General features: G+C 34.5%; 1 protein-coding gene and 1 long non-coding RNA gene across 2 annotated transcripts in view; both read right to left on the reverse strand.

Moving 5' to 3' along the window:
- Positions 1 to 351: 351 nt before the first annotated feature.
- Positions 352 to 10,615, reverse strand: LOC116422629. Its single transcript, XR_004233254.1, has 4 exons — positions 8,397 to 10,615; positions 6,668 to 6,861; positions 5,062 to 5,133; positions 352 to 555 (listed from the first exon to the last, which is right to left on the reverse strand). It is a non-coding gene; the product is annotated as an uncharacterized LOC116422629 (long non-coding RNA).
- Positions 10,616 to 16,594: 5,979 nt separating this feature from the next.
- Positions 16,595 to 26,832, reverse strand: part of NARS2 (asparaginyl-tRNA synthetase 2, mitochondrial) — a 156,904-nt gene continuing 146,666 nt past the window's right edge. Inside the window, exons 13-14 of the mRNA XM_003764620.4 lie at positions 21,165 to 21,191; positions 16,595 to 16,775 (exon numbers count right to left, since the gene is read on the reverse strand). Of these exons, the coding sequence (XP_003764668.1) occupies positions 16,631 to 16,775; positions 21,165 to 21,191 (172 nt within the window). The 3' untranslated portion in view covers positions 16,595 to 16,630. The remainder of the gene's footprint in view (positions 16,776 to 21,164; positions 21,192 to 26,832) is intronic.

Raw genomic sequence — 26,832 nt, forward strand, 5'->3', positions numbered from 1 at the left:
TTAAGATGATTCGGCCATTTCCAATAATCTCATGATGAAGAGAGCCATTTGCACCCAGAGAGAAGACTATGGAAACTGAATGTGGACCACAACATAGTATTTTTTACTTTTTTTGTTGTTGTTTGCTTTCATTTTGTTTTCTTTCTCATTTTTTCCCCCTTTTTGATCTGATATTTCTTGTAAAGTATGATAATTGTGGAAATATCTATAGACGAATTACACATAATTAATATATATTGAATTACTTGCCATTTAGGAGAGAGGGTGGAGGGAAGGGAGAGAAAAAATTTGAAACACAAGGTTATAGAAAGTAATGCTGGAGAAACTGAGGCAGGAGAGAGATTAGAGAGTTTTTAATCTTTTATTAATTGGAGAGCATAATTGACTGGACAGAACTCTCTTCTCAAATTATCCAATCAGACAGAGATTAGGATGGAGAGATATACCGGGACCAAGGGATTCATGTTGGTCCCAGGGGTGGAGGAGATTGTCATCTCAAAGAATCCAGGGTCCAGCATCCGGAGATGAATGGGAGAATCTCAAACCCTTAAATACCTTTTTAGAAACAAAGAAGAGGGAAAAGGGTGTGAAAACTTCTGTCAGGATAGGGGAGGCCACAAATCCTAAAAACCAGAGACAGGATGTCTGAATACACAGAAATAAAGATATCAGTGAGGTATCTTGGAATATTTTAGAGGGATATTATAAATTCTTGAGGACAGAAAAGAGTCAGGAGATCTACTCTCTTTTTTATCTTGCTTGCATTAACAATTTATAACCTTAGAGCAAATGGTCCTCAATCTTAATGGGCCAGAGGGGGAGTTTTACAGTTTAAGGGATTGAGACAGTACAATTAAGGAAACTGAGACAAGGGAAACTAGTGCAGGGAAAATGAGTCAAAACAGTTAAAGAGAACTGTGACATAACAAGAAGAATGAATACTAAAAATTATCCATGCTTTTTTTTTTTTTAATTAAAACCTTTTATTTTCAAAACATATGCATAGATAATTCTTCAACATTCACCCTTGCAAAACCCCCATTCCTCCATCCCCTCCCCTAAATGGCAAGTAGTCCAATATATGTTAAACATGATAGAAATATATGTTAAATGCAATATATGCATACATAGTTATATAATTATCTTGCTGCACAAGAAAAATCAAATTAAATTGGCAAAAAATGAGAAAAAAATACAAGTAAATAACAACAAAAAGAGTAAATATGCTATGTTGTGAACCACATTCAGTTCCCACAGTCCTCTCTTTGGCTGTAGATGACTCTCTTCATCATAAGATCATTGGAACTGGTCTGAATTATCTCATTGTTGAAGAGAACCACTTCCATAAGAATTGATCATAGTATAATCTTCTGGTTGCCATATATAATGATCTCCTGGTTCTGCTCATTTCACTTAACATCAGTTCATGTTAATCTCTCCAGGTCTCTCTGAAATCATCCTACTGATCGTTTCTTACAGAATAATAATACTCCATAACATTCATATACCATAACTCATTCATCCATTCTCCAGTTTCCAGTTTCTTCATGCATATATTTTGAAAATAAAAAGCCTTAATTTTAAAAAAGATAATTTATGTCCTTATATTATTTTGTCCAATTTAGAAAAAGTTAATGTAAACACAAGAATTTTTCAAGGATTCCTAATTGTGTCCAGGTAGCTCATCCATGATTCTAGAGATAACTTCTTCTGTTCCTTAGTAGTCATTCTGAGTTACTGTAATGCAAAAAGTTACTTCATTGCCAACCTTTCTGGGAAACAGCTAGATGGATCCTTGGACAATAAACACACACACAGTCCTTCCCTGTTGCTTACCCAGTGTTTTGAGCTCTTGGACAGTAAAACCTTTGAGAATCCTGTCAAAAAAATCATAGAATCTCCTAGCTAGGATGGTTTTCTCAGAGGAAATCTCTTCTAATCTAATCAGAGATTCACCTGAACACCACCTCCTGAAGCAGCCCACTTTACTTTGGGACAGCTAGATCTGCCTCTTGCCAGCTTCCCACTCTTTCTGGAGAACTTTAAGAGAACAAGATGAATATCATCATCAAACCAGGAGGCAACAAAGACTTGGACACTGGAGGGAAGTCCTCCAAAGAGCTTTTATAGCCAATTCCTATTAACACTATAGTAACATGAGTTTGTCAAATTAGTTTTCATCTTTGGAAAAAGGTAAATCGTCTGGCATGTGGAAATGTGAGGAGAGGAAAGAATAGAAGCTGAAGAAAGCAAGGAAGGAGAGAGTTATAGCAGTTATCTATCTGGTCTGGAATGCAAATAAGGGAAGGGAATAAGCAGTTAAGTACTTGATATATGCCAGGCATTATGCTAAGCACTTTACAAACATCTCATTTTATCTTCACATCAACTCTAGGGGTAGTTATTATCATCTCCAGTTTATATTTGAAAAAACTGAGGCAGAGAGGAGCTAAGTGGGTCATATAGCTAAAAAGTGTCTACAGCTAGATTTTAAAAAAAATTTCTTCCAGCAGCTACTTTATTTTTTTTTAATTAAAGTTTTTATTTTCAAAACATATGGATAATTTTTCAACATCAACCCTTGCAAAACTTTGCGTTCCAATTTTTCCCTCTCTTCTTCCCACCTCCCGCCTCTTTCCCTAGATGGCAAGTAATCTATGTTAAACATGACAAAAATGTGTTAAATCCAATATATACACACATATTTATATAATTATCTCATGTAGCTAGATTTTAACTCAGGTTGGACACTCTATCCACTGCTATCTATCCTAGTTATCCTAACTACCTCTAAGTGACTGAGGTGTGTGTTTCAACTTTGCTTAATGGGAGCATGACTAATGGTTTGCAATTTAAGGAATATGGGAATAAAGGGGAGAGAAGAGCTCTAGGCTTGAGGTTTAGCCCCAGTACATTTGCTTATTACAAGACAGTTAAAAACTCACTCTTATTTTGGCTAAAAGGAGTCTTAGGAGTGTTATATATACATATATTTAAAAAACCACTTGAGATTTATTCTTTCATTTACCAAATTACATTAAGCCCTGTGATATGTCAGGCATTATGTTGAGTGTGAGATAGACAAAAAGGAAGCTGTCCCAATCCTTAAATTTACATTCTCTTGCATGTAGAAAATGAAATGTAAAATTTTTCAAAATAATTTCTGAAGAAAGGACACTAACAATTGAGGAGCTCAGTATAGAATTCCTGTACCTGAGTTTGGAGTTGACTGAAGCTGGAAACTCTTAAGAGGTAGTGAGTAGTAGGAATGAAATGCACTCCAGGCACAGGGGACAACCTATATAAATGGACTGAGGTGGAAGAGTTTACATCTTGTTTTAGGAACAAAGGGCAGACTAGTTTAACTAGAATGGGAAAAGTGAGAAGAAGAGTAATGAAGAATAAATCTGGAAAGGGCTGGAATATGGTTGTGAAGGGCCTGAAATGACAAACAAAAGAGTTTGCATTTTATTTTTAAGGCAAGAATTGGGCTTTTTGAACAGGGCAGGGACAAGGACAGACCTGTGTTTTCTCCAAGTCCCTTTAACAGGTGTGTGGAAGGAAGATGGATTGGGTTAGAGATGCTCTTGGGGCAATGAAACCAATTAAGAGGGGACTGTAACTGTCCAGGCAAGGGGTGGTGAGGGCTTGAGTGAGGAATGTATATAAATGGAGAAAAGGGACAGTTGTGAAATATTTCGTAGAGAATGCACTACAGAGAAGATGGATATGACATGTATTTAGGAGGTAAAATTGATTGGACTTGACAACTGATTGAATGTGAAGGAAGAGAGAAAATAGTGGAGGATGATAGAGTTCATAAACCTGAGTCATAAAGGTAATTGAAATAGGGAATTCAAGAAATGGTGGGGAAGAAAGTGAATTCTATTTGGGATACCCTGAGCCTATTGGTTATCTAATTCTAAATGTCCAAAAGGCAGCTGGAGATCAGGAAGCAGAATTCAGGAGATACTAGGGCTGGAGATACAGATGATACCCATGAATGGGTTCAACTTTAAGAGAATGAGAATGGAGAAAGAAGCAAAGATACTTCAGGCAGATCCCTGGAATAAACTCATCATGAGGGATAAGACCTGAGATAAGGGCAATAAATTTGGTAATTAGCAGATGACAGATAACTTGGTAGAGAATACTTCTGACTGAATGAAGTCAGAAGGGAGCTGTTAATCTCTACACTAGACTTTCTAGCCAGAACTTTATGCGCATAGTCATCACTATCAGAAACATCATCTTTAACTGGAAACTGGATGCTCATCAATTGGAGAATGGCTGAATAAATTATGGTATGTGAATGTTATGGAATATTATTGTTTTATAAGAAACGACCAACAGGATGATTTCAGAAAGGCCTGGAAAGACTTACATGAACTGATGCCAAGTGAAATGAGCAGGACCAGGAGATCACATTGTACACAGCAACAACAAGATTATATGAAGATGAGTTCTGATGGACATGGCTCTTTTCAACAATGAGATGATTGAGGTCAGTTCCAATGATCTTGTGATGAAGAGAGCCACCTGCATCCAGAGTTTGGAAACTGATTGTGGATTACAACATAGCATTTTCACTCCTTTTGTTGTTGTTTGCTTGCATTTTGTTTTCTTTTTCATTTTTTCCTTTTTGATCTGATTTTTCTTGTGCAGCATGATGATTGTATAAATATGCATGCATATATTGAATTTAACATATTTTTAAAACATGTTTAACATATGTTGGATTACTTGCCATCTAGGGAAGGGATGCGGGGGAAGGAGGAGAAAAATTTGGAACACAAGATTTTGGAAGGATGAATGTTGAAAAATTATCCATGCATATGTTTTGAAAATAAAAAGCTTTAATAAAAAATACCAAAAAATAAAAATAAAATTAAAAAATAAGAAGCATCATTTTTTAAATTGGCTATAAGGAAATTTATTTGTAATTATCAAGAACTTCTAGGTGTTGTTCAGAAATTTCAGTAGTCTCCTATTCAGAAACATCCTCTTCAAAAACCAAAGATTACACATCCATCTAAGTTTTGAGAAATGAGGCATACTTACTGATGTTTGTATTATCCTTTTAATATTTTCAAGGTGGTTTCATATATCTTCTCTCATTTGATAATCATAACTCTAGGAGGGATGGAGGATGAGTGTAATTATCTGTATAATATAATTATGTACTTACACTTATACAGTGTTTTAGGGCTCACAAAGGATTTTTACAATCATGATCTTGGATACACACAATGGTCCTATTGTCATACCTGTTTTTCATATAATTTAACAGAGACCCTGAGAGAAGACTTCTCCAAGATCACATACCTTTTGACTCTCAGTATCCTGCTCTTCTGTAAGACAACACAATGTACCCACATTAACATTTCATTTTTATTGACTTGCTGTCCTGCTGGGCAATAGAGCCTTTCTCTCTTCTTCCCTGCCCCCACCCCTGTAGACTCATCCTTCCTGAGCTCCACCTAGATAGTAACAGATCCTGTTCAGTGTCAGTTCTGCAATTAATCTATTTAACTTTTGAGGCTTAGGACAATGGATTCTTTTAGTGCAAAGTTCCCTATCTTTCCATTTCATTTATATCCTTTCAGTGTCATTTCCTCAATTCCAAAAGCTCTTAAACAACAAGGATGCAATTCAATTAATCTCTTAAGAAACCCAGTGAATTAGAAGCAAAATGAGATATGTATGACTAAAACCCATTATACACAAATAGGTAATCCAGTTGTCTGGGAGGATGTCCAGACTACCTATGTATTTATTCCTCTCCAGGATGCACTTAACTTTTATCCCGGATCTGTTCTCCCTATAGTGTCCCAGAAACCTAGCTCACCAGGTTGTGGGGGTCAAATGAGATATTTGTAGTGGTTAGCCTCAGGCCTGGCACTGAGTAGGAATTTAATGCTTTTTCCATTCCTCTTCTCTGGAAACTCACTCTGAGACCTCTGAACTTCATATCCTCCAAGTACCCTCCACCTCGGTAGACTCTTCTGGTTGGCTGGCTCCTCCCACAACCTCCATTTTAAGGAGGAAGTCTGGTTCAGCCAAGTTTTCTTTCCTCTTTAGGCTGTGCTCCCATCTTTCTCTACAATGTCCCTATACTAGATATTTTCGTCTTTTCCCTTTTCCTCCTCCTTTTATATATTGTCTTTCTATTGAATAATTGCTGCTTTATCCGATTTCTGTAGTCAACAACCTTAAACAAAGTCTTCTGGCATTCTATCCAGGGAATGCTTTTTTTCCTGTTTGTATTTGTATTCTCAGCATTTAGTACAGTGCTTGGCACATGGTAAGTTTACGGATTTGACTTGACTTTTAAGGGGCCCTAAAGCCAAGGTGCACAAATAACTGTTGATATGGAGACTGAATATGAATTAAAACATAGCATTTTCATGTTTTTTTTGGTGTTTTTTCTTTATTTTTTCCCTTTTGGTCTGATTTTTCTTGTACAGCATGAGAAATATGGAAATAAGTTGAAAAGAATTGCATATATTTAAGCTATATCAAACTGGGGAGGTAAGGGATGGAGGGAGAAAACTTTGGAACAGTTTTACAAAAATGAATATTGAAAATTATCTTTACATGTATTTGGAAAAATAAAATTAAAATTAAAAAAAATTACTATTGAATAATAGCTGCTTTAGCTACTTACCTCTGCTGATTTCTGTAGCCAACAACCTTAAACAAACAGAATTTTGTTTTGTATTTCTCTAATGCACCCACAGCATTACAAGGAACTGGGCAGCTAAATGGATAGTGCCAGAAGACTCATTTTCCAGAGTTCAAACGTGGCTTTTAATCTGCATGACCCTGTGTACCTCAGTTTCCAATTATCTGAAAAATAAGCTGGAGAAGGAAATGATAAACCACTTACTTCTCTTTGTCAAGAAAAGCCCAAGCAGGAAGAGTCTGAACAACAATGAATTCGCAATGCAATTTGATAAGTTTTTGTCTCCCATTAGATTATAAACTCCTGAGGGCTGCTGATGTAGTTAGCAGTAGAGAGTCATTGTTATTTGCTTTTGTTTATCAATTCCTACTTAAAGTAATTGATCATCACAGGATGATGTCTTGACTAATTGGATTTGAGTGAGGCAGAGTTGTACAAAATACTGTCTCACTCTCTCTTCCAGAATCATTGGAACCCAGTGGCAAGGCAGAGATCAGGATGACCAGTAGTGACCTGGAATGAAGTGGCTGATCTTGGTGACTTCAATGTCTAACCAAGCTCTGAGCATTTGCACAATGCCTGCTTCTGTTGCCTTGATGGTGAAGGGCACTGGAACAAATCATTTCTCATCCGCGCATTCCAATGGGGGATGTCTTCAAATGCTTGAGGTAGACACTTTCTAACTCAATGACAGATTTGTGGCCCATGAGTTACCTTCAACCTGGTTTGGGAAGATGTGGCTGATGCACATATTACAGCTTCTTGGAGCTACAGTTCTTGGAGAACTGAGTGCCAGGTGGACAATGAAGGTGGATGAGCTGCACACTGAAAAGGGCTCACTAAGCTGTTAGTCCTCTTTGAATATCCATATATTCTGATGTTCTGCTGTATATTAAGGCAGAAAGACTTGGATTCAAATCCTATTTCCATCACTTTGTGGTTGTGTGACCATGGCCAAGTCACTTTACCTTCTCACCTCAGATTATTCCTCTATAAAATAGGGATCATGATTTCTGTAGCACTTAAAACCTCACAGAGCTGTTGTAAGGCTCAAATGAGATAATATAGGTATCTCACTCAGAGTCTAGCCCTGGTGCTCAGCACATAGGTTCTATTTAATAAATGTGTTTTAACAAAGGCATAAGAAAACATTTAAACTCTTGATTCCACTCTTAAGGGCCCTCTAGTGATGTGTACCAATAACGTATTTAGAAATGTCATGTAGATTCCAAAACAAATAATGGATCAGGTTTCTGGATGAGTGATTCTGGATAGTATAGCATCAGTTCCTCACATTATCCCATGCTTGCAACCCCAGGGTTACACTGACCATGGTGAAATGCTGAGGCTCTGTAAGTACACTGTTAAATGCCTTAGTTCAATACTTTTTCATTCTTACAAGATGATTACATGGAAAATTGACTGCTTTCTAAATAATTTCTGATAGCATTTTTTCATCTCTTCATTAGATTAAGAGTTATGAAAAATTTATAATCAAGCTCCACCCCCTTCTTCCACATATTATTTACAGAGCATACTTTAGATTTCAAACTACACATAAACACTGATTAGAAGCCAAAAGACATAGCACACGTTTCTTACTGGTTCAATCTTATCAAGCAATTAAGATTTTAAGGACATTTTAAAAAAGGTCTTTTTAAATGGTAGCAATATAATAGGTATCTTTGATCTATGGCAGAAGATTCTTAACCTGTTTTGCATCATGGACCTCTCTGGCAGGCTGCCCCCTTCTCAGAGTCTTCTTTTTAAATGCCTAAAAGACATTGAATTACAAAGGAAACCAATTATATTGAAATACAGTTATCAAAGTATTTTTTACAAATTCATAGTCCAGGCTAAGAGTCCTTGACTACAGTAATAAAGCAGAGATGTTTTCAAAATCTAAAGATTAAATATAAGATGAACAGGTTACCCTACTGGGAGCCTTTTATACCCACTCTTTTTTTTTTTTTTTTAATCAAGTTGTATTATGTACAAATCAAAAATATACAGATGTACAAAAATATCACAGGAGAGGTATACAAAGCATCATTACAGGCATTTAATTTAAAAAAAGATGATCATAGAAGATGTGAGAATAGGTGCATTGCCTTCAGGCTCCATTTGCTCCTCTTCAGAAATCCTTCAGTGGATAGAGAAGATTCTCTTTAGAAAATCATGGAGGAGAGAGAATCATAAAGAACAAAGTGATGATCTGAACAAAGAAGGGAGCATTTTTAAGGCATAGTATCTGGCATATAACACACTTAACAAATACTTGTTTTCTTCCTAAGATGATACCTCCCTTTTAAAAAATCACACTCCTCCAATTTTTCATGAAACAATCTGTATGATTCTTTTATTGCCTAGCATGTTGTTAAAAAGATAATTACAATTATAACAACATAAATACCAAACATTAAATATTGTTAATATATTGTCAATATTGTTAAAATAACACGTGACAAATTATAATTTTCATGAACATAAATGATACAAATAGTAAGGATAATGATAATGTTTTAATGTGTTGGTTGGGTTGGTTTTTCAGCACCAAGTTTCCTCAAAATCTGGTGTTTTTTCAATGTTTAATTAAATTCAAGATTGTCTTTATAATGAAATAAAAGAAAAATGCTCCCCACAAAAGGGGGATTATTACATATTTGATGGAATAAGGTCTGGTGTATCTTGTCCATAGCAAATGTATTCTTTACTCCTTCATATTTAATTGTTTTGATGTTTAAAATAAGAATTGCTTCTGTGATTGATCGGGTGACTAAATAAGTTTTTGCTTTATTCTTTTTTATTTGTAGGGCAGCTAATAAAAAAGTTAAAAAATATATCTAAAAATGTTATTTTGTAGTTTTGCTATCCAAAGCTGTAACTTTTCCTTTTTTCATGATCAAAAGATGAATTTAAGGTCTTTACCTTGACTTAGAGTAGTCAATTAAAAAAAATCACCTCACTAAATACACATGGAAGAAATTTGTCTTAAATTTATTTCATCTTTTTTATTATTAACACTAAGAAAAATATCAAATTATTTTTGCTCAAACTTTGGTGCAACAAAAACAGCATGATTACAAGCAAGAGAGATTCTTTGTGCTTTGTTTCAATGTCACACTATTTAGTAAAGAGTTTTCTTTAACAAGATTTTGTATAAAGTTGATTATTCTCATAAAACTTGACAAACTAAGTAGTTTGAAAAAAAGCTATCATAATTGACAATATAATTATTGAACATTTATTTTGGTGTGGCATTGTTATCAATAGAACATCAGCTGCAATATTTCAGTTATGTAATTAAACATCTTTATATGTTATTTCATCTAGTTGCAATGTAAAATAAGATTTTAGTTTCTTAATTAGTTAACTGCCAATGTCTTCAGACATATAGATAATTCTTTTCCTACCATATTGCCTGCAAGTTCCCTTTGAAGCTGTTTGGCATGGGATTTGCTAATTATTGTTTTGACCATACCTATAGGTGGGTAATGGCATCTCTTTTTATTGTACAGGGCTTGATAAACCTATAAATAAACTTATATGATGGGCAGCTAAGTGATGTAGTGGATGGAGTATTGGACATGGAATTGGGAAGATCTGAGTTCAAATGTGATCTCACTAGCTGTGTGATGCTGGGCAAGTCACTTAATAGTTTCCTCATTTGTAAAATGAGCTGGAGAAGGTAATGACAAACTCCTCCAGTACTTTGCCAAGAAAATCCCAAGTGCCATCAAAATGGCACAACATAGAGTGTGGGAAAGACCTTTTAGAGGCCATAAAATCCATCTCCTTCATTTTACAAGAAGAGTTGGATGTAACTGAAAAAACCTTTTCCTTTTATGTTGAGGACAAGGTTACTGAAAAATTATCTTGCTCTTTACTAAAAAGAATCAAATTTTCTCTGAAAAGTTATTTTTTGGGTGGGCATTCTTTTTTTTTTTAATTATAACTTTTTATTTACAAGTTATATGCATGGGTAATTTTATAGTATTGACAATTGCAAAACCTTTTGTTCCAATTTTTCCCCTCCTTCTTCCCATCCTCTCCCCTCCCCCATAGCAGTTAAATATGTTAAAGCATATATGTCCTAAGTTATTTTGCTGTACAAAAAGAATTGGAGTTTGAAATAGTGTACTATTAGTCTGTGAAAGAAATCAAAAACGCAAGTGGATAAAAATAGAGGGATTGGGAATTCCATGTAATGGTTTATAGTCATCTCCCAGAGTTCTTTCGCTGGGTGTAGCTGGTTCAGTTCATTACTGCTCTATTGGAACTGATTTGGTTCATCTCGTTACTGAAGATGTGGGTGGGCATTCTTTATATAAACTTTTAATATGTCATTTCAATGAATTAATTCCAAGTTATTGACAGCTAAGGTATTCATACAAAGTAAATATTGTTTTTTTCCTTTCACCAATAATAGTATTGGAGAATACCAATGATAAATATGGTAGATGGGTTTTCTGGATTTGTGCCTTTTACTTTGTGTTTATACTACTTATATTATCTTTGTTTTGTATGAGTTTTAGATTTTATCTTCAAGCCAATTATATATTTAGGTATCATGAAGGTATATTATTTGATTTAAAAATAAGAGATAATAAAAATAAAGGAAAGTTAAATTTAATTGAGAATTTTAAATGATTACCTATGATTCTTCTTAAATAATTTCAATTTTTAAGAAATTGCAGGTTTTTTTTTTTTTTTGGAAACCACTTTATCTTATACTTACCAAATGATGGTGAGAAATGAAGTATTTTAAATTACTTAACTTTGAGTTTATGTACTTCACATTCAAACGGATCCAGCAAACTGATAATAGAATTCATCTGGATAAGTCTGAGCAAATGAAGGTGTGGGCATCAGTCTGTGAATTCAATTGGACATCATTTCTCATAAATGTGTATATCTATGTACAATATTATACACCATTCAGTGGTAGATGGAGGAACTTTATATTAGTCACACTTCTGTTGTCTTTGATTTATCTGAATTTTATTTTCATTTAACAAGTCCCCAAATCTTGGACAATGCTTCCTTACTCTTCTTCTTCCCTATGCCAGAACCTATAATTTGGAAACCTTTGCCCTAACATTCCACAGCTAATTGGGCAAGAATCCAGGTCTAGAATCTATTTGTTTATTTTTTAAATCTAATTTTTTTTAGAATCTAGTTTTAAGCTTGGTTAGTCATTTTTAGGGTACAATATTACATACTGCCATCAAAATGGCACAACATAGCATGTGGGAAGGACCTTTTAGAGGCCATAAAATCCATCTCCTTCATTTTACAAGAAAACAGAGGCTTTTAAATGATTTGGCCCAGATTACCAAGATAATAAATATCTGAGGCAGGATTTGAACCTGCCTCAGATTTTGATTACAAACCTCCCACAGTATTTTGCTGGGAAGTGGAGGTAGGGCAGGGGAGGACTTTATTTTCCAGGGATCGTGAGTCACAATTGGAACAACAAATTGGAATTTGGAAGAACAAATTGTTGTTGAAATTGGAACAACAAATGCTTCCTGCTGATCTTTGCTCTTATTTTACAATACTAAGATGACAGGTATAAAAATACCTCATCTAGATTTTGTATTCCTCTATTACCTGAAAACATAGGAGGTACTTAAAAAATTTTGAACTATCTTTGGCTTCTCATTGCCTTGTATACAGCAGACACTTAATGTTTGCTCAACTGAACTGGTCTTTATGTTGACTTCTATTTTGTCTTAGTATACTTCACCTTTCAGTTTATTGATTATGGTAAATGGAATTTTAGTTTAATTAAAATGAGGTTATGATTAAAGAAAAAAATAATGAAGTGCCAATATTAACTTGAAAGGCAACATTTTAAACAAGAAAATTGCTCATGACAGGAAAAGATAATGATAAATATTTAAGGGGATATGGGAAAACTGGGGACACTAATACATTGTTGGTGGAGTTGTGAACTGATCCAATCCTTCTGGAGAGCAATTTGGAACTATGCCCAAAGGGCCATCAAACTGCATACCCTTTGATCCAGCAGTGTTTCTACTGGGCTTATATCCCAAAGAGATATTGAAGGAAGGAAAGGGACCAACGTGTGCAAAAATGTTTGTGGCAGTCCTTTTTGTAGTGACTAGAAACTGGAAACTGAGTGGATGCCCATCAATTGGAGAATGGCTGAATAAGTTATGGTATATGAATGTTATGGAAAATTATTGATCAGCAACATGGTTCCAGAGAAGCCTGGAGAGACATGAACTGATGCTAAGTGAAGCAAGTAGAACCAAGTAGAATTACTGTGTAACAACAAGATTATGTAATGATCAACAGTGATGGACATGGCTCTTTTCAACAATGAAGTGATTCAGGCCAATTACAATAGATTTGTGATGGAAAGAACCATCTACCTCCAGAGAGAGGACTATGGGGCCTGAATGTGGAACACAACATAGTATTTTCACCTTTTTGTTGTTTGCTTTTTTCTTTCTCATTTTCCCCCCTTTTGAACTAATTTTTCTTGTGCAGCATGATAAATGTGGAAATATGTTTAGAAGAATTGTACATGTTTAACCTATATTAGATTGCTTGCTGTATAGGGAAGGGGGGAGTTGGTGAGGAAGAAAAATTTTGAATATAAGATTTTGCAAGGGTGAATGCTGACGATTATCTTTGCATGTATTTTGAAAAATAAAAAGCTATTAAAAATTGCTCAGAATAGATTGTGTAGATATATATTTACAATTCAACATTATTGGATGTTGTAGCTATTTCAAATTCAGGTTTTCCAAAATAGTACTCATTATATTTTCTTTCCAAACTCGATTCTCTTCCAAAATTCCCTATTACTATTAAGAAGTCCACTATCTTCCCAGTCACCAAGACTCACTAGTTTACTTGAATGCTTCACCTTCATATCCCACATATCCAATCAGTTATCAAATACAGGGTGTACCCAAAGTAATTTAAAGTTTCAACAGTTGACAAACTATAGTGTCTTAATACTTTTAACAATACCTTATGTTGTTTCTATCACCATCACATCTCTCAAAAGTTCTTTTATGTTCATATTTTTCATGTTCAGGTTCTCTTATACCTGAAATGATCTTCCTTTACATTTCTGTCTACCAAAATTCCAGACCTCTTCAAAGACTCAGTTCAAGAACCTGATCCTTTCACTTTTAGGGTACTCCTTTCAAAAAACCATGGTGTATTTATTTAACACATAGCCCCTTATTATCTAGAAGAATAGTGGGAAGTATAATTTTTCTGACCTGGAAACAGGACTGAAGGATCACTGTGAGCCTTAAAGGACAAGGGAAGGTCAGGAACTTTTGCTTTGTTCTCTTTGGAGAAGAGAGAGGGGTAAGGCAGTTGTGTATTAGTTGTGAGCTGATAACATGGAAAGATGCTTTTACCTCAATCTAAATGTAATTATGAGTAGCTGGAGACTTGTCTAGGTCATGGACCCAGTTGAAGAATGACTGGCCCACCAAAGAACTGCTGTTTACTTGGCTGTAATTAGTTACTGCATGATGGGACATGGCAATATCACACCATCTCTACTCTCCCCATTTTATAGCTTCACTCTCTGCAGGAGTTCCCTATACATTCTGAATCTTGCTTGTCTGGTATGTACTTTTATAGGGGGTTTTATCTCCAGATAAAGATAAGCTGACTTTTGTTGCAAGGAAGAGAATTTATTACCTTATACCTAAGCATACAATAAGCTCCTTTTTTGACTGCACACAAATAGGCTTCACTTAAATATATTCACATTGTTTCCCTTGCTAGAACATAAGCTTCTTGTGGACAATGCTTTGATTTTGTCTTTGTATTTATAGTGCTTAGCAGAGTACAGTGCTTGGCATCTAGTATGGCCTTAATAAATGTTAATTTATTAAGCACTATACTACAGAGGATAATAATAAATGAAGTAAGAAACTGTCTAGAGAAGGCAGAAGTTATACTGAATAATGGCAATTAGGTAAGTCTATATGGAATAGATACCATTCGTATATAGCTGAAAATGATGGGAAAATTTTGACAGGTGAAACAGATATGTGGCATTATAGATAAGAAAATAATATAAATGATAGTATAGAGGCAGGAAAGGAAGTATACCTTTTGAAGAAAAGAAAATCATCAGTTTTACTTCAGGGAAGGAAATGTTTAGGGAAGGTGGGATGAAATAAAGTTGGGAAGATAGGCGGGGCTTTTGTGTGTCAGAATAATGCATTTGAACTTCATTATATGGGCAAGATGGAAGAAATACCTGAGCAAGAGGGATGATTCTGGCTTTTCTTATAGAAGACATGTAGCATGTGCAGGATGGATTGGAAAACAGATTAAAAGTGGGAAGGTCAGTTAAGACACTATTGTAATTGTTAGGAGAGCAGAAATAATAGACACAAATTAGGGGGTGATGATGATGGGAATCATTAGACAGGAAAGGAACAAAGGATTTAAAGATGGAAGAGATCAAAAAAATCATTTAATCCCAAATTTATCTAATCCTCATTTTACATATGAGTAAAGTAGTCTAAAAATGTGAAGAGCCTTGTCTCAGGTCACACAGGGGAGCAAGGAGCCTGAATAGCACAGTTGCTTTTTAGACCACAAGTTCAGCAATTTTTCTTTACTATACCACATTTTAAGATAGATAAGTCCTGAGAAAGCAGTTCCTAGCAATTCCTGAGATAGTAAATTGGATGAAGAAAGAAGGGACTAAAGATTTAAGGGATTAAGGAATATGAACATGAGAGAAGAAAGGCATAGGTTAAATGAGTCTTTCAAATTTAGAACTGTAGGGGAGAGGGAGAATACCTGACAAATCAGCTTGACTTCATCATATACATATGGATACAACTCTCAAGAAAAATCTAGCAAATACTAAGTAGTTCTAGTGCCAACTTTTGAAACTCCATTAAGATCCTTACCTACCATTCTGTATCTTTCATATACTTACTATTTTGTATAATAGTTATTAGAGTATTACTGTACTTTGAGCTCTGTCTTACTTAATCTTAACAAATCTTTGTTGAATTGAATTAGTACTGGTGTAAAGCCCACAAAAAGCAATTTGCTTTGTGACTCTTGCCAGTGTCTAGGTTTAGCTCTATCCCCACGGGGATAACACTTTACTATCTCAGAGGAGTTCCTTCTTCCAAATTTAGATGTGATAGGAATTTGGGGAGAGCTGAAGAGAGTCAGACACACAGATTGTTAGCATTTCCCACTAAAACACCCATGAAAAATCTATTTTATTGCATTACTGGATTATATGAACAATGCTTTAACTATTTAGGATTGAAAAAGCTAATCAAGTATTCTGAAATATACTCTTGCCAGAATTAACATAACCAAGCTATAGTGGTAAAAAAATTTACCAGCTTTCCATAAAATGTTCTGCTTTTACAATTAAAAAAAAATAATGTGAATAAATTATTAAACTTCATCTTTTGCTTATTAGAAAGGTGATTTCGACTATGAACTACAATTTTACAAGAACCAATTTAATCCTAGTTTAGGCCTAGTATAGGGATGGGATGTTTGATATGGTATTTAGAAATGGTAGACTTTTATCAGGGGTTACATGCTAAAGTAAAATAATCAAACAGGACTTTTTTACAAACCAGACACTGTGAGGAAGCAGTCTGATTAAAAAAAAAAAAAAAACCCATCCTAGCATCCTATCTTTCATAGAGAGTACATATTTTCTCTTCCTGTTTCTTTTCTCCTTTGAGACAGAGCTTTGTTTTGCATCCTTATCCAAGAACATTTTGTAGTTTTTTTGTGTGTAAAATGTATAAAGACTCCCCCCTCCAAATTTTAATTTCTTCTTTGCACATTTCAAATTTTGTGGTAGGAATTTTCACCAGTATTTCAAAAATTCAAATTGGCATGTTCTTGTATGAATGAGTTTTATATATAAAACTTTATTTTGAAATTTTGCTATAAAAGACATGAATGAGGAAACCTTGGAAAAGGGATAACATCTTTGATGTTGTCAACTCCCAAGATGCATTGTAGATACCGTTCAAATCCCATCCCGAAGCCTCCATGTGGCACAGAACCAAATCGACGAAGATCCAAATACCTGTTTTTGAAACAATAGAGAATTATCATCTATAAATCTTCATGGTATCAGCTGTTATGATTTAGCACTTAATGTTTTGGAAAATTTGCTGCAATCATTTGTTATTCTTTATTATATTGTGGTAGATGAGGTTCCTCCTCCTCCTTCCCCCAAATAGACAGATGGAGGAAACAGAGGTTGCCCAGACAAACACCAGTAGATCCTTCCGCCCAACATCCAGGCTTTCATTCTGGCCATTTCAACACCCTTTTGCATTCTAAGCTGTTTACATATGAGAATTTCATGATAAGAAATGGAAAAGATTTTCAAATTACTTTTCTTTTAAATTAATTTCCTTATTAGACTTGGGAATACTGGTAATACTATTTTTTTCATGTTCAGGGTCATTATTGATGAATAATATATTCATTATATTATGAATATAAAAGAGTCTGGCTAATACACAGAAGTAGTATTATATTTATAAAGGTACAAAGAATCTTTCAGGGCTGTGGAGAGATCACCTCTTAGTACTATCTAACAATTCTCTGCTGAAAAATGTAATGTAAGCAAAGAATAACTTTTGGAAGCTGGCAATCTGTGAAACTGTTGTCTATGAAACCAGAGAATATTTCTCCACAGTAGGACACCAAGTATAAAATATAGCTCTGGCTTTGTCCTGGAGTCTGTTCCCAGCTACTCTATGTAGTTCACTGAATATATGAATGGGGTAGTGGCCTGGGTGCTGAGGAGAGACATTTTCCTATGAAAACCCTGAGAATGGATAACCTCATTAGACAGGTTATAGAATAGGACTAATTAATATATTTTATTTTTGTGGTTTTTGTGGTTTTTTTTTTTTTTGAGGAACATTCCTCAAAAGTCCTAATCTGATGCAACATCAAGAAACAGAGGTAATCTTGGGCTTTCAAAGGTTAGGTCAATGGAGTTACAAGCTTTTGCTAGGTTCTAGCAAGCTTTCTTCCCCCTCCACCAAAAGTATTTTATTTTTCCAATTACATATAAAGATGGTTTTCGACATTCATTTTTGTCAAGATGTTGTATTCCAAATTTTTTCTCCCTCCTTCTTTTACCTTCCCCCACAAGACAGCAAGCAATTTGATATAGGTTATACATATACAATCCTTTTAAACATATTTCCATATTCGTGCAAGAAAAATCAGACCAAAATGGGGAAAAAAAAAAAAAAAAACATGAGAAAGAAAAAGCAAAGAAGAAAAAAGAAAGATGAAATAGTATGCTTTGATCCACATTCAGAATCTATAGTTCTCTTTCAGGATGGGGATAGCATTTTCCATCCCAAGTCTATTGGAATTCTCTTGGATCATAGCATTGCTGAAAAGAGCTAAGTCTGTCATAACTAATGATCACATAATCTTGCTGTTACTATGTACAATGCTCTCCTGGTTCTGCTTACTTCACTCAGTATCAGTTCATGTAAGTCTTTCAAGGCTTTTTAAGATCCTATCAATCTTGAAAGACCTGGTGATAAACTGATCATTGGTCCAAGGTCCTCCCTAGCATTTCATTCAAAACGCATCATCACCAGAGAGGTAGCCATCAAGTAAAAATATTTCTTTAGCCACAACTTATCAAACTGGTTTACTTAATGTCTATAGAGGCTGAAGTTTGCCTCTGTGAAGGGAGTACCAAACTAAAAAAAACACAGGTTCCTGGAGCACTTAGTGATACAGCCAAGAGAAGATACATGACATAAAATATATAGTAAAATATGGAGTAATGGAACTTTTGGCACTAATGAGCAAAACTGAAGGTTCTGCAGCTCATTTAGACACTATAGTTAGCAGCCATTAGTTCCTTTAGGGTGAGAACTAGATCCTGTTCTATTTTGGGGGGGCAACTTTCAGAGAATTGATTAATAAAAATGATTGGTTCTAAATTATTTTTTTTAAAGGAACTCCCTACTAACAAATGGTGTACTTCAAAAGTAAAAAGTGCTATAGTAGTAGTTTCAATGATGCTATCAGGTGGTTTTACTTAACTATCTTTGGGGAATACAAATTCACTGTGAAGTATTTGTTTTCTCAAAATTAAAATGAGCCATTAAAAAAAAAAGGCACTTTATTCTCATATAAGAATAAACTTTCTCACAATCAGAGCTCTACCAAAGTGGAATGGACTATATTGTGCAAGAGTGAGCTCTTTAATCAGATGAGCATTGGTCAGGAAAAATATAAATGGGATTCTTATTCAAGTTCAGACTTCTGAGGTCCCTTATTGCTAAGATTTTATGTATCTATAAATAATTAGCAAGAACTTGTTGGGTAGGAATAATATAATTTCTAAAGTACTAACAATGAATCATAAATGAAGTGAGAAACTGGTCCAGGTAACATCACTGGAATTTGGATGCCCATTTACTAAGGTAAGATTAAACAGTTCAGTCACCTATTCCCTGTAGTCTAATTTGTTTGTTTAAGAATTTTTTCCTCATGTTGAGCCCAAGGGCAATGAGCTATGTGGTGATTGAACTGACCTCAAGTTCAATGAGCCAGGTTGACAGGATATATTCTGATTTAGTGAAGAAAATGAGATGAATTGCAAAGAACATACATAAGCACCCACCCACAAAAAGTTGGCTAGAAGATGTGAGATGGCCATCTAAGATCTGGCTTGGTGGAATGTAGAAAGGGCTCCCATTGTCTAATACTCCCCCATACTGTCTTAGCTTTATGTGATTCAAACTGTTACCTTTTTAGGGGGGTAAAATATGCCAATCATTCTACACACATGTCTGGTTTTTTTTTTTGTTTGTTTGTTTTTTTTTGAATCTTGATTCAAAAGGATGATGTAGGAAGGAGATTTTGGTTTTCCTTACTTCTGACAAATGGAAAATATATTTCTGAGATAAAACAAGAGCTCTTCTATGAATTTATAGTTTTTTATTATTACTTGTAATATGCTTTCCAGAGTAGCCAGATTATAGAAATGATACTTTGAAATTTGTGGAACTAGTCACAAATTTCATTTGCATATGGCAGGCCTAAGAATGGGGAAGTGAGAAGATTCTTAGACACCTGGACTGGCTACTCCTGTTATGGTATAACAAAACTAAACTGAAATCTTGTCAGAGAACAATTTATAATCAGATAATAAGTGTAAACTTGGAAGTATTAGTGGTTTATAATTTCAGTCTAGAATGGAAAATAATCAAAATAGAGTAAGAAAATGGTACCCTTACTTGACAATGCAAATTGTTTTATATAGAATTTTATCTATGCATTAGTTAAGGTCTTTGTAGATAATAAATATTAGATAATGAAGGAAACTAGTTTCCTTAAAAGGAAACAATGTGCATGGCTGAAGAAAATGAACAGAATAATTATTATTGCAAGGTGGAGGTGGAGTGGTAAGCTGGAAATAATACTGCATTTTTTGTTAAGAGATTTAAAATTCTACACTGGGGTCTGTTACACACTATTTGTAAGGTCTTGGGCAATGCACTTAAATCTTTTTCAGCCTCATTTTCCTAATTTGTAAAATGAGGTTAAGGAGGATAATCCAGATGATCTCTAATGACCATTGTCTTACAGTTCCATGGCTGCAGTGCAGAGTGTGCTAAAAGTACAGAGTTGGCATTGAAAATTCTATTCCTACCCTAATTTATTCCCATCTTTAGAACACTGTTCTTCCCCAGATGAAGGGTAACAACATCATTGATCTTGCCCTTTTGTGCACAGGGAAATATGGAAGATTCAAGAAATGGTTGATGGAATATACCAAATTCTGAAAGAATTATATTATATAAATTTACAAAGAATATTTGAAGGGAAAAGCTTTTATACCAAAGTCAGAATTAGGGAGAAGGAAATATTTTTCCCTGAAGTACTTCAGTATCCTATAGTTAATTACTTCAAACCCAAACTTGGAAAAACTGACTCCTGGTATCTATAATCAGTGAAAAATAACTTCCAAAGCATTCTTATTCAAAAAACATATTAAGCACCTATTATGGGATGTTGGAGATGGGGGCAGGATACAAAGTTTAGATCAGACAGGATCTCTGATCTCATGTAGCTTATCCAGCATCGGTATAAGACATCAACATAGACAATTATAATGAATAGTATTACCTAAGAACATTTGAGAGATGTTGGGTTATAGTTTAGTTGGACAAAAATTAAAAAACGTAAAAAAGGAAAGGAGGATGTTCTAGGCAAAGGGAATATTTTGGACAAATGCAAGAAAGTGTCAAAGTACAATGTTATGTTTGAAAGGCAAAAAAGTAGGTCAGGCTGGCTAAAGCAGAGAGTATGTGGAGAAAGAGTAACATTAAGTAAGGCAGGCAAGATGAGGTGGTTAATTATGGAAGGCAAGGTAATTGGGAACCACTGAAAGATTTATAACAATTAGCAGCCATGCTCTTACCACTCGTAGGCATCTGTCAGTCCTAGTCTGTAAAAGAAAAAAAATAGGAAATGATCAATTCATGAACCAACAAGTCTTTATCAAGTGGTCTTTGTGTTCCAATGAAATTTAATAAAGGGCAGACAATGAAATGCAACTCCTAGCAGAATGCTGAGTGGAAAAGTGTTTGGGCTTGGGGCCACAGTGGGGCAAGCTCCAAATAACTGCTCCAATATTCAGGGAAGTGACAGTGGGAGTAGGTCATGGGACTTCTTAAGTTCTTCTCAAGAACCTCAGTTTACCTCTTTGTAAAATAAGGATAATACCGGTGGCATGTAACTTCCCTGGGCCATCATGGAGATCAAAGGCAAAAATGTACATAAAAGTGCACTGCAGAGCTCAAAATGAGTTGTTATTTTTATTGTTATTAAATACCATGGTTCTCAAAGACCTTATAACTTAAGTAGAGGAAAAAAGACAGCCATTTCAAGGCATAACTAACAACATGTGCCAAAGGTCCAAGGTGTTATTAAGGTCAGGAAATGTGGTAACATTCTCCAAAGGATGTTAAGCACTTATCTAGGAAACAAATAAAAAGGGCACTTCAATTGTTGGGTAGGTGCGCAGGGTCAAGGGAAAAAAGGAATAGCATTAGACACTTGATCCACCTTCCTGAGCACTAAAGACCTGTTGGCAACAATCACAAGTCTTTGCATCTGCTTTCAGAAGATGCAATGAACTCTTACTTTACTGATTTGAGAATATCTAGTCATGTCTAGTCCTGAAATGGCAGGGAAATGAAGAAAATCCCTTTTCAAAGTAGAATGGATCTTAACATATCTGAACTGTTCAGGAACAGAAGATTCCCTCATAAGCCATTTTTTACCTAACCATTTTGCAAGGCAATATGACCTTTTCAGTGGTACATAGGCGTCTCTCCATCAGGAAAAAGGGGATTTTATGCTTTGGAGTGATATAACTTCAGATGCATGGCAACTCCCTTCTGCCTGAGGCATTGTCATCAGTTTATTCAGATATTTCTGTTCCTGAACAGTTCAGATACGTTAAGATCCATTCAATAAGCCCTCATACCAGAGATACTGACCTCCTTGAACAACCCATACACAACTAGGAGGTCAATGTAGCTAGATCATAGAACATGGAAAAGAGTAAATTTAAGAAAATTGCAAAAGATAGTAAGAGATTAGGTTAAAAAGAGATTTAAAGGTCCAACAGAGACCTTTATATTTGATTGTAGAGGTTAACAAGAAATGCAACTTAATGAGCAGGAAAGTAACAATGACATACAATGTTTGAGATGCAGTGGGGATATGAAAAAATTTAGGCAAGGTAAAAACAAAAAAACCATAAAATTTTACCTTTTAAAAAAGGTTACTCAGTACATCTAGAACATAAGGATCTGATAATAAATGAAAAGCCCTTTTGCATTAAAGATTAAAAAATTAAAAGGAATTTCACAAGTCAACTAAGTCTAATTTATACCTGACCAAAAGTTCTCTTTCCAATATGGCTAAAAAGGGAATTATTCACTCTCTATCTGAAGATCTCAAATGTTCTCATGACCTAAAACTTTTGGAGGTAATTTATTTCCCTTATGAACATTTCAAGTTTAATGAGAGATAATTCAAATCTAAATCTGCTTTCTTTACTACTTTGACAAACTGCTTCTAGTTCTGCCCAGAAAATAAGTTTGATCTCTTTCCTTTTGAAAACTTTCAAATAAAAGACTTATCCTGCTAAATTCTTTGCTTCAGGTTAAATATTCTTAGTTCCTTCAATCAATCTCAATATAGTATGAACTCTAGTCCATTTCAGTGTAGCATTATTTCTAAGTCATCTCAGCATTCTTCTTGCCCCTGTCCTGGATGTGTTCTTCCAAAAACGTAGCACCAAAAATGGAACAAAATACTCCAAATGTAGCAAGACTAAGATAGAGTATGTGGAATCAGTACCTCTCTCATTTAGGATATTGCTTTGCTTAATGAAGTTGTGAAGAGGTTTTTTTTTTTTTTCTGTCACACTTTTGACTCATAATTAAATTAACTTTCAGTACATTGTAGGTCTTATCCAGAGGAACTACCTTCTAGCCATTTTACTTGTTTCCTAGCCATGATTTTCTCAGCCTGTACCCATGAAAGGCACTTTTAAAAGAATGATTTTCTTTTTTAAAAATTCTTTTAAAAATTTTCACTTCCAAATTCTCTTCCTCTCTTTGATCCCCTCCCCCACTGAGAATTATGCATGCCAAGTCATGCAGAACATATCTCCATGTTAACCATATCACCATCTCCATACCCTCAACACCACCCCCTGCCCCCCCGCACGGCCAAGAAAAAAAAGAGTAGGAAAAGAAACTGAAAAAAGCATCCTTCAATTTATATATTCTAAGTTTTATATTCCTCTGGAATAGTATAGCATTTTTCATCATAAATCTTTTGGAATTATCTTAAATTATTGTCTTGATCAAAGTAGCTAAGTGTTTTACAGTTGATCACTGTTACAATTTGTTACTTTGTACAATGATCTGGCTTTATTCACTTCACTTTGCATTAGCTCATATAAAATCTTGCCAGGTTTTCTGAAACCATCCTACTTATTATTTCTTACAGCACAATAGTATTTTTATCACAATCATATATAACAACTTGTTTAACCATTCCCCAATTGATGGGCATTCACACAAATTTCTACTCTTTGCCATCACAAAGATGAGCTGCTGTAAGTGTTTTTGATTATAGGTCCTTTTCCTTTTCCTTTTATCTCTTTGGAATACAGAGCTAGTAATATTACTAGGTCCAAAAGTATGAAGTTTTATATAATCTTTTGAGCTTCAAATAATTCTCCATAATGGCTGGACTAGTATACAAGTCCACCAATAGTGCATTAGTGTCCCTGTTTTTCTCTATGTCCTCTGTAATTTGTCTTTTTCTGTAATATTAGCTAATCTGATGGGTGTGAGATATACCTCAGAATCACTTTATTTATTTATTTTTTATTTAATAGCCTTTTATTTACAGGTTATATGCATGGGTAACTTTACAGCATTAACAATTGCCAAACCTCTTGTTCCAATTTTTCACCTCTTACCCCCCCACCCACTCCCCCAGATGGCAGGATGACCAGTAGATGTTAAATATATTAAAATATAAATTAGATACACAATAAGTATACATGACCAAAACGTTATTTTGCTGTATAAAAAGAATCAGACTCTGAAATATTGTACAATTAGCTTGTGAAGGAAATCAAAAGTGCATGTGGGCATAAATATAGGGATTGGGAATTCAATGTAATGGTTTTTAGTCATCTCCCAGAGTTCTTTCTCTGGGCGTAGCTGGTTCAGTTCATTACTGCTCCATTGGAAATGATTTGGTTGATCTTGCTGCTGAGGATGGCCAGGTCCATCAGAACTGGTCATCATATAGTATTGTTGTTGAAGTATATAATGATCTCCTGGTCCTGCTCATTTCACTCAGCATCAGTTCAGAATCACTTTAATTGGCATTTTTTCTAATGAATAGTGATTTAGAACATTTTTCAATATGACTATTGATAGCTTTGATTTCTTCTGAAAACTGCCTATTTATATCCTTTGATCACTTATCATCTGGAGAATAGTTTTTATTTTTATAAGTTTGGCTCAGTTCCTTATATATTTGAGAAATGAAGCTTTTATCAGAGAAACTTGCTGAAAACATTTTCTCCCCAGTTCCTCCTTTCCTTCTAGTTTTTCTTGCACTGGTTTTCTTTGTGCAAAACTTTCTGTGTGTGTTCCTATAATAGCTTTTTATTTTTCAAAATACATGTAAAGATAGTTTTCAAAATTCACCTTTGCAAAACCTTGTGTTCCAAATTTTCCTCCCCACCTCCAAATAGAAAGTAATCTAATACTGAAAACCTTTTTAATGTAAGGAAAACAGTTATCTCTTTTTATCTCCTGTGAACCTCTCTAATCTCTTGTTTAGTTATAAATTCATCTCTTATCCACAGATCTGACAAGTAATTTTTACCATGCTCTAAATTTTTTATATAAATTTATGTCTAAATTATACGCCCATTCTGACCTTATGTTGATATACAGTGTGAAAAGTTGGTCTATACCTAGTTTCTGACAGACTGCTTTCCAGTTTTCCCAGCATTTTTTGTCAAATAGCAAGTTCTTGCTCCAAAAGCTTGAGGGCATCAAACACTAAATTACTATGGTCATTTACTTCTGTATACTGTGCACCTAATCTATTTGAATGATCAACCATTCTATTTTTTATCCATTACTAGACTGTTTTAATGATATTGCTTTGTAGGATCTTGAAATCTGGTATGACTAGGCCATCTTCCTTTACTTTAAAAAGATTTGATTCTCTTGATATTCTTTATCTTTTGTTCTTCCAGATGAATTGCTATTATTTTTCTAGTTCTATAAAGTAATTCTTTGGTATTCCGATTGGAATGGCACCCAAAAAGTAAATTAATTTAGGTATCATTGTCATTTTTATAATATTGCCTTGTCTTTGTCAAGAGCAATTCATATCTTTTCTTCCTTCCATACTTTCTTCCCTCTTTTCCTCCCTCCCTTTTTCCTTGATTTCCTTCTTTCCTTTTTTTTCTTTTTACTTCAAACCAGGATCCTTCCAAAGTGTTTATGCATTAAAAAAAAAAAAAAAAAAAGACATGGAAAATCTAGAAAGTAAAGTGGAAATTAAAATTTGAATATATTACACATAGAGAATCACACGGAATTTCAGATTTGGAAGGTGTCTCAGTTGTTACCTATACATAAAGGAAATCTATACTACAGCAAACATGTCAAATGGTTATTTGTTCTTAGCTTCATGTTCTCCTGTGCCACCCTCAACTAAAATAGCCTATTACACTTTGGGAGAGTTGAATTTTTTTGAGAAGCTTTTCCTGGGCACCCAGAGCAATGAATATTTCTTATTATTTGGATCTCGCTTTATTTGTACTGTTTTGTAATTGTGTTCATGTAATTTTTATGCATATCTTGTTAAATATACTCTCAAGTACTTTATATTGTTTGCAACTATTTTTCTTTCTTTCTTGCTGGTCTTTGTTGATAATATATAGAAATACCGATGGATTATGTAGATTTCTTTTATAGTTTCAACTCTAATTGTTTCAAGTAGTTTTTTAAGTTGATTCTCTCAGGTGCTCTAAGTATTCCATCATGTCATCTACAAAGAATTATAGTTTTGTCTCCTTTGTTGCCTATTCTAATTCCTTCAATTTCTTTTCTTTTCTTTTCTTTTCTTTTCTTTTCTTTTCTTTTCTTTTCTTTTCCCTCCCTCCCTTCCTTCCTTCCTTCCTTCCTTCCTTCCTTCCTTCCTTCCTTCCTTCCTTCCTTCCTTCCTTCCTTCCTTCCTTTCTTGTCTTATTGCTATAGCTGGCATTTCAAGTAGAATATTGAATAATAGTGGTGATAATGGCTACCTGTGCTTTACTCTTGAGATTATTGAGAAGGTGTCTGGTGTATACCCATTACAGATGATTGCTCTTAATTTTATATAGATAATGCTTATCATTTTTTAAAAAAGCTTTGTTTGTTCTTATGTTTCCTTATGGTTTTTAATAGAAATGGCTACAGTTTTTTGTCAAAAATATCTACTGAGATAATCTTTTTTTTCTTCTTAATTTTGTTTCCATTGTTGATACA

The sequence above is a fragment of the Sarcophilus harrisii genome, chromosome 3 (assembly GCF_902635505.1).
Source record: "Sarcophilus harrisii chromosome 3, mSarHar1.11, whole genome shotgun sequence".
NCBI lineage: Eukaryota > Metazoa > Chordata > Mammalia > Dasyuromorphia > Dasyuridae > Sarcophilus > Sarcophilus harrisii.